Genomic DNA, 10,964 nt, shown 5'->3' with positions numbered 1-10,964 from the left:
TAGTCCTACAGGAAGAAGCAAGGGATAGTATGCAGATGATTAGCATATGTAATGGGACAGGAATCCAATATCTCTATTAAGACCAGGTCTTCCCATAGTTTTCAGTTTAGTGATAAGCTGTAATTCAGCAACTTCTCTTTCAAGTCTGTTTCTGAAATTCTTTTGTAATAAGATAGCTGATTTGAGATCCTGTATTGAATGTCCTGGGAGACTGAAGTGTTCTCCTACTGGCTTCTCTATCTTGTGATTCCTGATGTCAGATTTATGTGATAAGAGCATGGTGGTTAAATTCTTCACTCACCCTCTTCCTGTCCAGAGTGTATCTGACTACGTGCATTGGGCCAGTCCCGTGACTGCTGAGATATTAAATAAGTCTGATTTTTAAAAGGGGCTAAACACTAGTACAGTGGTACCTCAGGTTACATACGCTTCAGGTTACATACGCTTCAGGTTACAGACTCCGCTAACTCAGAAATAGTGCTTCAGGTTAAGAACTTTGCTTCAGGGTGAGAACAGAAATCGTGCTCCGGCAGCGCGGCAGCAGCAGGAGGCCCCATTAGCTAAAGTGGTGCTTCAGGTTAAGAATAGTTTCAGGTTAAGTATGGATCTCCAGAACGAATTAAGTACTTAACCTGAGGTACCATTGTATGATGTGCGGGGTAGGGGTCATGATTTTATCGTGATGTGATGCAGCTCTTGTATTTTGGCCCAAGTCAAATCAGAGCCCTCACAGATTATCGTGAATCACGTAATAGTAGAGTTGGAAGGGATCCTGAGGAATATGCAGCTGTCCAATATGGGGACAAATTGTGTTGCTTTATTTCTGTACAGTGGTACCTCGGGTTACAGACGCTTCAGGTTACAGACTCCGCTAACCCAGAAATAGTACCTCGGGTTAAGAACTTTACTTCAGGATAAGAACAGAAATTGTGCGGCGGCAGCTGGAGGCCCCATTAGCTAAAGTGGTGCTTCAGGTTGAGAACAGTTTCAGGTTAAGAACAGACCTCCAGAACGAATTAAGTTCTTAACCTGAGGTACCACTATACTCTCTATCTCTATGGTGTCCTGTCTGTTTCTTTAGGCCCATGGGCTTTGAAAGAGGTAAGGATGTCCAGAACATGATCTGTGGAACACTTAAGAGCTCTGAATTCATGATGCTGTTGATGCTGGTATGATGCTAAAGTAGTGCAGCAGTATCTTTATTTTATTTTTAGAAACCAAAGGGTTCATTTAACTTTTATTTAAAAAAAATATATTCTGTTTAGCTTGGAAAGATCCGTCCAGAGCACTTCAGATCTCTCTAGTCACCTTGAAATGCCTATTGAAGGACAAACACAAGCATAATAAAGCTAAGCTGGCTAGTAGGCCTGTGCATAGCTTATCTGAGGCCCAAGGGCATCTGGGAGGCACGGGGTGTTCTTGGCATGACAGCATAAGTCTGGCAGGCACCCCCACTGACCAGCTTAGCCCTCCGAGGCCCAGGGCAAGTGTACCCAGCTGCCTTTCCCCTCTAAACAGGCCTGCTGGCCACTGTGAAGCTGCTAACGTTCCTTAAAAAAATTACAAGCAAGAATACACACCACGAAGCTTTTATTTTAATATAAGAAAGAGCAAGGAACAACCTCCCACTCCAGCAATCAGAAATATGAAATATGGATTTCCTTGTTTTTCAACAAATCAAAATTTAAAGGGACCAGCAAAGGTGTGGGTGGGAGGAGTGTCATAGAGGTACCTGCATGTAATCAGGCAGGCTTAATCAACCATGCTGCAAATAAGATTTTTCAGGTTGGGGTCCATGGTATGGATGCAAATATATAACATTATTTTTAAGACTCAGGGTTTATGTTTACAGGCACTTACTGAAGGGAACTGTCAGGGGCTTATATGGACTTACAAATTTTGATGCACAGTACCATGCTCTAGGATCAGTGTTTCCTAAACCTGGGTGTCTAGCTGTTTTTGGACTGCAACTCCCATCATTGCTAGCTAGCAGACTAGTGGTCAGGGATGATGGGAATTGTAGTCCAAAAGGAGCTGGCAACTCAAGTTTGGGAAACACTGCTCTAGATAATCTTTTTAAAAAATAAATCATAACATTTATACACTGCATGATTGTGGGGGGGGGGTGCCTTTAGAAAAGGTCACATATGTTTTAATGAGTGTTGCATTTAGGTTTTAATGTTAATTTTTTCATTTGCTTGGAAAATTAAGTGAGAACACACACATTTTATATTAAAGAAAACTATCTTTATTGTAAACAAGGTATAAAGTACATTATAAGAAATATTGTGCAAAAAAAATTAAGTAGTCACAAAATAGATATTACACCATTCTCCAATAGTTCACTTTTCTTCAGTATGGTACAATATAAAGCAGAAAAATGTTTGGATAATCCTGGCATTTGGGGCTGGTGTCTTTACTCTTTTCATTTCCTACACAACCCCCATTTTACTGATTTTAATCAATTTTAAACTATACTTTCAATATATAAAAGCAACTTATATACTTCTATCATAAATTATCCTCCAGAGTAACTTTTAAGAAAGTAGCATACCATACAACCTTTGTCCTTCCTTCTGAATACAAGCTGCGTAGTTTACTCTTTAAGGATTATATTTTAAACAAAGTGCACTGTATCAAGGTTTTGAAAAATTCAGTGGTATAAAACTGTATAGGTATACAGGAAACAATACACAACTTAAAAGCAGAAATATTCAAAGATGCTGGTACAGCTAATGGTACTAATCATGTTGTTTTCTAAGGGTATAGTAAAAATACTATTGGACTTGCTTGTAGTAATAATTGAATAGATCAACTGGAACCATACGGCATCTCTCACTTAACAGTTGTTTGGAACAGCTATAGTTTATATGCTAAGATATGGAGGTACACTAGTGGAATTCCATCATCTTTCATAATTGGGCCTCAGAGAATAAACCAAAAGGAAATTACAGCACTCTGCTATAAACAGGTCATCCCTGATTCCATAAACTGGTATTCTTATGTATTTTGTTTACACCTCTTCAGAGCACCTGCATAACTCTGGCTTAAACCTAGCTGATGCATTGAGCAGCTGAATAGTTTTCCACATGTTTAAAGCCACATTCTTGTGCTGGCATTGACACTTCCACTTCTCCAAGTACAAATGAAACCTCCAGCCCTTCTGGTCACTGCTGCTCTCAGAAGTACAGCCAGCCATTGCCTCTCCGTCTGTTCATGCACCATCAAAGGATGACAGTGCAGAACCACAGACATTTTGCAAGCTGTTTTGTGTCACCGTGAACCTCCAACCACAGTGACGGTAGTTAGTTAACAGTATTGTCAGTTGGTGTTATTTCACTGTGCAAGATCAGAAGCAGGAGGTACAATAATATCATTTAATTTGCTCACTTCCATCTGCCAGTTTGGTAACTTCTTGGCTGACAAGTGGCGACGTGCATGCTTTGTTAAGTGGTCACTCCTCATGAATCGGCGATTACACATTGGACAGGCAAATTTTTTCTCTCCTGTGTGTGTTCTGCGATGGCGAGACAGTTCATCAGAACGTGCAAATCTCCTATCACAGCCCTTCCAACTACAGCTGAATGGCTTCTCTCCTAAAATACAAAATGGTAGAAACAGAGCATTTATTTACCAACAGAATATACAGTTTTTGTTGCACCCATTTTCAAGAAACAGAACAAGACGTATTCTAAGAAAAATCCTCATCTGCGCTGTCAACACAGACCAGACAAAACCTTATAGAATCACTGTCTTTGTAATTCCACAACCTGTACAGCCATTTTTCAAAAAGCATACGGTACTTCAAATTAAGCTTTCAGACTTCCAATCACAAACCTAGAGGAATCCCTAGACCATCAACGTTATTATCCAAAGTACATGGGCAGACAACTACTATTGAAGATGGGCATTCAAACCATCAAATAAAGCATTAGTTTTATATTGCAGTAAGGTTAAATTTACACAAATAATCTGAGGTCTCAAAACCTGCCTTCATGAAAGTGTGATTATGCAAAATATTGGATTTGGAAATTGCCAGGCTCCAAAATATTACTGAAATGTTTGGGCATGATTGCATTTGTGCATAATTACATAATACCCCTCTTTTACTATATTTAGCTTTACTGTACCACTATTAGATTCACTAGCCATTCTAAAACAGCAAAACAGTGACAGAATGAAACATATGCTTAGACCGCAGCAGTGAGATAAAAATGCAATAGCCTTTGCTAAGATTGCAGTCCTATACATATATATCAGGGAGAAATAGCCCACTAAACTCAATATGCATAGGACTGCACTATTAGTGAAAAATTCCTATGCAAGTGAAATAATGTTGAGGAAAACTTTGGGTTTCCCATTATGTTTTCCACAATACAAAACTCAGTAAAAGAGAAACCTCAGTATTACATGAATGACATGCAGACACACACAAACAAAACAATTTCCAACTTCTCAAGCAAAATTTACCTGTGTGTGTTCTAACATGTGCTTTCAAATGGGAACTCTTGAAATATGTTTTTCCACATCCTGGATAGCTGCACACATGGCTTCTTATTCTTAAAGAGTCAATGGATGGAGTGATTTTTGTTGAAGCAGGAGCAAAACCTGGAGCAGGAGCGATAGGCGAGAGCCTGGTGCCATTGGGACTGATCACAGGTGCTTTTGGATTCTGAACAACAGTCTGTGGAACAACAAACATAACAGCTCCTTTGGGAACTTGGGCTCCCATGAACACCATAGGCTGACAAAGGTTTGGTGACAACTGACTGCAGGCAGTGTTGGGTACTACTGCTGTCACAACAGAGTTGTTAGCAGACAGCGGAACCATCTGGCAAACCAATGGCAGAGGAGGGACTCCCCCTGCTTGCACAGGAGATGTGGGAACTACCAGGGAAGAGCGTTGTGCTGAACCAGGCACAGGCAGAGGACTACTGAGTGTGGTCTGCATGAAAGGCACTGGACTGACTGGCAACACTAAATGTTTTTCTTCTTTCACATCGGGCCGCTTATCTTCAGACACTGCAGCAGCCAGTGACACGCTTTCACAAGATGGATTTTGTTTCACTTTTGCATTGTTTTGTTGCCTTCCTTCCCTTGTGTAATCATCCCGGCACCTCAAAATGCTGTCTGTTCTTGCTGGACAGCCTCTGTGACTGCAAAGCTGAGCATCGGCTGTATGGCGAATGACACTTGTCGCCTGTGCTTTCAGCACTCTCGATTCTGAAACTTTTTCAGTCTTCTTAAAAGCTGTTGGAGCACCCTGCTCAGAAGTGTCAACAAGTGACTTGCTCTTTACAGTAGGTGGCGCTGGTGCAATGGGATGGACTGCCTGAGCCATTTCAAGGTCAGAAGGGCTGTAGGGCGGAGTCAAGCACTGGAAGAATAAAAACATGGTGCAATTAGCTCTCCACGCAGCACAACTAATTAGCATGATCTATGAACTTCAGGCTGCAATTCTACACATGCTTACTTCAGAGCAAGTGCCAATAAATGGAGTAAATTTCCTTCTGAAGGAGCATGCACAGGACTTAGTTGTAAATAAGAAATTTATAATAATTGAATAAAGCTTACAAAGGCTGATATTTGAAAGTCAGTAGCAGGTAGCAGGTTGTCCTCAATTTCTTCAGATGTATCTGATGCTGGTGTTATTGGTCTCAGTTCAACGTACTTCTTGAAGTCTGATTTCCAACTGCAGCTCATGGACATTAAAGCTTCTACTGCTTCAAAATCACTCCTAATGTGCCGCTTTTCAGTTATCACCTCCATTCCTTCCTGCTATGAAAAAGAGAGGGTGCTTTTCAGTATCAAACAGCAAATATAAGCCTATATGTTCATCAAATATTTAAAAACCCAGATTATATGTAGTAACTCCAGTGTTTTTAAGAGCCTATCCTTTTTCCTATACCCCTCCTTTGAATTGATTATTTATTCCTAGGTTGGATACCATGAAAACTGTAATCAGCCAAGCGTAATGAAATCTTATTGACCTCAATGAAACTCAGTCCACAAAACAATTAAGCTTAGTTAAACCAATGTATCTCATTCAATCAAAACAGTTTATGTCAAAGTACTTCAGTCCAATTGGATTCAGATCAGTCTGCAAGGTTATATAGAAACACTTAAAATGTTTCCCAGATCATTCTATAGACACCTATGTGATGTCCTATGCCATTTTCCCAGAATTGTAGTTGGAAGGGACAACTAGCATAATCTAGTTCCAACCTCCTGCACCCAACATGGGGCATGAACCCATGACCCTAAGATTAAGAGTCTTATGCTCCAGCAACCAAGCTATCTCAAGTGTTAAAACAAGTTTCAAAAACTGAGTCTTCCCATCAGGGAACTGAACCTTGGGTCTCCTGCGTGACAGGCAGGGATACTTACTACTACACTCTTATTTCATTATTTTTATGGTGTACCTTTGCTATTCCAAAGCACAATCCTATACAAGCATCCTCGGAAAGTCATTTGTCACTGGAGTTTGGTGGCACATACCCCCAGGCAAACATGCACTGACTTCAGCCTTAAAGGTTCCTTTATTGCTACTATTGTGTTTTAGACAAGCTAGGGACACAGCCTTGTGTTTTTAAGTACTTGCTTTGTGCTTAATTCATTCCATTACTAACACAACAAGGGAGCTGTGCTTCTCTCAAAAACGTGTGGCCTACACATGGGAATTAAAACCAAGTCCTGCGCGCGCTGCAAGGCCGCCATACAGGCGTAGAGGCCCGAGCGCCGAAAGGGAATGGCTACATCCGCCGCTCGGCGACTACAAGGCCTAAGGAAGGCGGGGGCAGGGAGATCCTCGCCGGCAGCCGGATCTTGGAGCCGAGCCACGTTCACCTCAGAGAGCCTCCGCCGGTGACTCACGCGCCCCGCCCGCCCATTCCAAACAGCACGCACTCGCTTCCTGAAGGACCGCCCTGCCCGCCGCCTATTGGCCGCCAACGTCGGGCGCCGCGGGAGACGATTGGCCGGCCGCTACCCCCCCCACCCGAGAGAGAGTGTAGGCTCAGTGGGCGGGGACATGTGAACAAAGCGTGATCAGCGGCTGCTGCTCGGCGCTCGGGGAACGAGGACTGGGAATTGCCGCTCGGCGACCTTTCCCCTACTTCCTTGCCGCGCGTTCTAGAATGCGAGAGACAAGGAAGGGAGGGGCGGCTCGAGCTCTCGCAGGCCGCGCCCACTCTCCCCCTCCCACGCCTGGAGGCGCAAGGAGCAGAGGCGAGCATCTGTGCGTGCCGGAAGAGATCTCGCCTGCTGCTGCTGGGAAAAGCTGATGATGCTCGTCCCCTTGTATCTCCCGCGCGGGGGCGAGCCTTGAACTCAGCGCCCCAACCCTTCCACCCCACCGGTCCTTGAGGCTTCTGTAAACGCACATTTTTTTTCTGGGAGGCCCCCCCCCACCCACCCCCGTTTCCTGCGCGTGGGTTTGGGCAGGCCTGGCCCGCTCCCCCAAAGGCACCAGCAGCCGGGCGAATGTTTGCTTCCTCCTCCTGGAACCTGACGGGCGTCAGGAAGCCGCGCACACGCAGAAAAGCCAAGCCCTCGAGGCTGCAGCACTAGCCTTGCGCGGCGCCCCCGAATCCAACGCGCTCTGCTGGGAACAGAAGGCGGCTTCCGCCTGCAAATTGGGGGGGGGGGGGGGGAGAGAGAGAGAAGTTCCCGCCCAGGCTCGTCTGCTAGAGAAGGAGGCGGAAGGAAAGGGGCGAATGCGCACCGCCAAGCGGGAGCCTCGCCCGGAGGAATGTGGGGCGAGCGGTCGGCGCCCTCATTTTATTCTGGAAGGCCCGCCTCGCCCGCTCAGGGAATGCGGCTCGCCCTCGCCCGGCCTCTTCCCGCTTTCCTCCAGTCACACCATGACCCACCCCGGGGCCGGGCTCGCCCCCTCAGCGCCGCCACCCACCCACCCACCCAAGTCCTGGCGGCGGCGGCGGCGGCGCCCCCCCAAACCGCTTCACCGAGCCCCCCGTCACCCACACATTGGGTCTCACTCACGCCCTGTTCGTTTGTTTGCTTCTAAGCGAGCTGCCTGCCTCCTCCGCCGTCACATGCCGCCTCTTCATTTCCCGACCTCCCTCATCTCTCTCCACACGCGGGGTTACTTTCTACCCGCTTCTTTCCCGATCTCTTATTTCCCGGGTAATTCCACAAGAGTTGTCCTTCCTCGGCAGCCTTTAAGCCTCTTTCAATCTCTCCCCTCCGCCGCCCGCTTTATCCTTTTCACTCAAATCACTTTTAAGAGTTGCCTTTCATTGAGTTGGAAGGGACCCCAGGGTCGTCTAGTCCAACCCCCTGCTGCAATGCAGGAGTCTCACCATAGAATCCTACCATAAGGTTCCCCCTCGAAGAGGGCCGCACCAGGTGCTCCCCTATAGCCATACTCCCCTCCAGGCAGTTTCCAAGAGCTTCGCCTCCCCCGCCCCCCAACCCCCCCTTCAAACTCATATATATATAATCCAAATGTGTTACGTAGCAACATTTATGCACTGCACCCCAGTCCTTACACCTCGCTGCACACACCCGTTTATCAGCCAAATATTCGTTTTCACAACACACACACCCTTGCAAAAAGAAAAAAAGGTTCCACTAAGCCCCATTTCCTTCCTCCCCAACAGGTCTTTCGCTTCTTAAAAGCCTCTGACCGAGACACACCTCAAGCTGGCCGGATCTCTCTCTGCGTTGCCCTTTTGAACAAATACTCTTTTCCCATCTCTTAACAGAAATCGCATCTTTCCCTTCTCCGCCAAAAGCACTTTTTCCCAGCTGAAAGCTTGGTCCCCGCCCCCCAATCCACTCCACCGCTCCAAATGACTCTTGCAATGGACGGATAGATCTACTTACAGCAAGCTGGAAAGGAGACACTCCAAAATTCAGCATGACCCCCGATGGAAGGCGCCTCTCTCTCTCCCCCACCCCCCCGTCAGGCTGCAGCCCTGATGCTGAACCAGCGAGGCTGCAGCTGTTGACAAGTTCCCTCCCCGCCCCGGGCGTTCTCTGCCTGCCGCTGTCTTTTTGTTCGCAGGCAGCTCCTCATTCAGGTGGCGGCTCCCCAGCGCAGCGCGAGCAAAGGCGGGCGCCGGGAGCGGCCAATCGCCTGCAAAGGTGTGTGAGGCCCTGGCCAATGGGCGGGCGGCGGCTGCGCGTGATCAGCGGCTGCCCAGCAGCGTGGAGGCAAAGTCGTCTCGGCGTGTACACAAACCCGGCAGCGTGTCCCGGCGCAGCCTTCGGGTAAGTCCCAGTTGCTGGCTGAGTCAGTGTCACGTCTCTTCCCGCCCCCGCCCCTCCTCTTCTCCGGATCCCTGTGGGAGAGGCGAGGTGGGCTGCAGGGATCTGGTGCTTAGCAACTAAGACAGCTGGTGGTAAAAGTGGCATGCAAGAATTTCATTTTATTTTTTAACCCTCCCCATTCGGCTCCATCCTCTTATACAGATAAGATATGTATATAACAGGAAGTAACCATGAATGTGGGTGGTAATATTGTTCCACAGGGAACTAGTAGCTAGGCAACTGAGTGTAGCTTTTAAGCAGCATCAGAGACAACAGATTTATTTCTTTGTTTTTAATCCTTTGGCACTTATCAAGCTCACTGTAGCCCATGAAAGTTTATGCTACAATAAGCTAAGGTGACACAAAACTCCTGTTTTTCCTAAACTAACAAGAGTTTTGTGGCACTTTGAGTTACTGCAGCATAAACTTTCATGGGCCACAATGAACTTGGTAATCTTTCAGGTGCCAGACAACTCTTTTGTTGCCTGTCTAGAACCTGCTTAGGCCTGGGCACTGTTTACTGTTCACCTATTTGAGGAAGAGAGTGATAATTTGTTTAAGCAGCTTGGCAATTGAGACTTCAGAACTGAGAATTTTAAGACCTGAAATTTTCTGGTAAGGCTTGGGAGGCAGGGAACCAAATTCTGTTCTTTTATTTGTTTGTTTGTGAAATTTATATACCAGCTTTTCCTTCAAGGAGCTCAAGGTGACATATATTCCCTTTCCATTTAATCCTCACAACAACCCTGTGAGGTAGGTTAGGCTGAGAGATAGTAACTAGTTCAAGACTACCCATTGAACTTCATATCTGAGTGGGGATTTGAACCCTATTCTCCCAGGTCATTGTCTGACACTCTAACCATTCCCCCACATTGGCTTTCTTCCTGTATCAGAAGGAATAGGGAAAACATCAACATTAGGGATTGCGTGAAAGACCTGTCTCTGCTCAGGTGGGGATGGCTGTAGAGTTGCAAGGTGAGCGAGCCATAAATAGTACTATCAGTAGCAATGAAGGTATAATACAGCTAACAGGAGTAGCAGACGACTTCGCTTCTGAGCTTAGCCTACCTAATTCCCTTTCTTAGCCTCAGTGTGGAAATTCTGTTGTGCAGCTCCTGGCTGAGCCAAGTTGTTCTGGAAAAAATCTTAGCTGACTATCCATGTCAGTTTTTATGGACATCACAGCCCACCCACTTCATGCTGCTCTGAATATCTAGCATGTTTTGCCATATTCTGTGGAAAAAGTTGTAGCAGCCTGTTTAATCTCAGGTATTCCTGTCCTCCTTTCTGTTCTTTGTTTGCTGTAATACATAGAATCCAAAACAGAGTTCAGTTTTTGTTTATGCTGGCTTCAGAAGAGTTCAGATTGCAGTGTTAACCCTAAATTATTACTGTTTACATTTGTTTCTCTTTGATCTTAATTTAATATATCTGAACAAACATTTCAGTGCTTTCTATCATTCCGGTCTACGTGCCTTGTTCTTGCCTGTAGTTTTCAATGCAGAATTAGGTGCCCCCAACGTCTGACACACCTAAATGAAGAGATGCAAAGTGTTGCTTTTGCAGTAGGTTCAGTGATACTTCCTTCTGAGTAAACATGGCTAGGATTGTGCCACAAGTCCTGTCCATATGTTACACATATGACTACAGTGTGAGTGTCTTAAATCCCTATTCATTGCGACTACCATTGC

The 10,964-nt window shown here is 45.7% G+C and overlaps 1 protein-coding gene across 5 annotated transcripts; it reads right to left on the bottom strand.

Moving 5' to 3' along the window:
* Positions 1-2,225: 2,225 nt before the first annotated feature.
* KLF10 (KLF transcription factor 10) lies at positions 2,226-9,002 on the bottom strand. 5 transcript variants are annotated; one of them, XM_081874474.1, is made up of 4 exons: positions 8,848-9,002; positions 5,575-5,775; positions 4,471-5,377; positions 2,226-3,596 (listed from the first exon to the last, which is right to left on the bottom strand). In XM_081874474.1, the coding sequence occupies exons 1-4, from the start codon at positions 8,881-8,883 to the stop codon at positions 3,337-3,339; spliced, it is 1,404 nt and encodes a 467-aa protein (XP_081730600.1). In that variant the 5' UTR covers positions 8,884-9,002; the 3' UTR covers positions 2,226-3,336. The 5 variants fall into 5 exon arrangements, with proteins under 5 accessions (XP_081730600.1, XP_081730599.1, XP_081730601.1 ...); XM_081874473.1 differs by having other exon boundaries at positions 5,575-5,778; positions 8,848-9,001; XM_081874475.1 differs by lacking the exon at positions 8,848-9,002 and adding an exon at positions 8,659-8,838 and having other exon boundaries at positions 5,575-5,778.
* Positions 9,003-10,964: the final 1,962 nt, after the last annotated feature.

The sequence above is a fragment of the Podarcis erhardii genome, assembly GCF_964252035.2.
Source record: "Podarcis erhardii genome assembly, chromosome: 8".
NCBI classification, from domain to species: Eukaryota; Metazoa; Chordata; class Lepidosauria; order Squamata; family Lacertidae; genus Podarcis; species Podarcis erhardii.
This window is presented reverse-complemented; position numbering and strand designations above follow the sequence as displayed.

Coding starts and splice junctions, on each gene's coding strand:
- KLF10 (XM_081874473.1), bottom strand. CDS start 8,883: ATGCTGAATTTTGGAGTGTCTCCTTTCCAGCTTGCT. Junction 5,779..8,847: donor TGTCTCCTTTCCAGCTTGCT/GTAAGTAGATCT, acceptor TCTTTTTCATAG/CAGGAAGGAATGGAGGTGAT. Junction 5,378..5,574: donor ACTTTCAAATATCAGCCTTT/GTAAGCTTTATT, acceptor TTATTCTTCCAG/TGCTTGACTCCGCCCTACAG.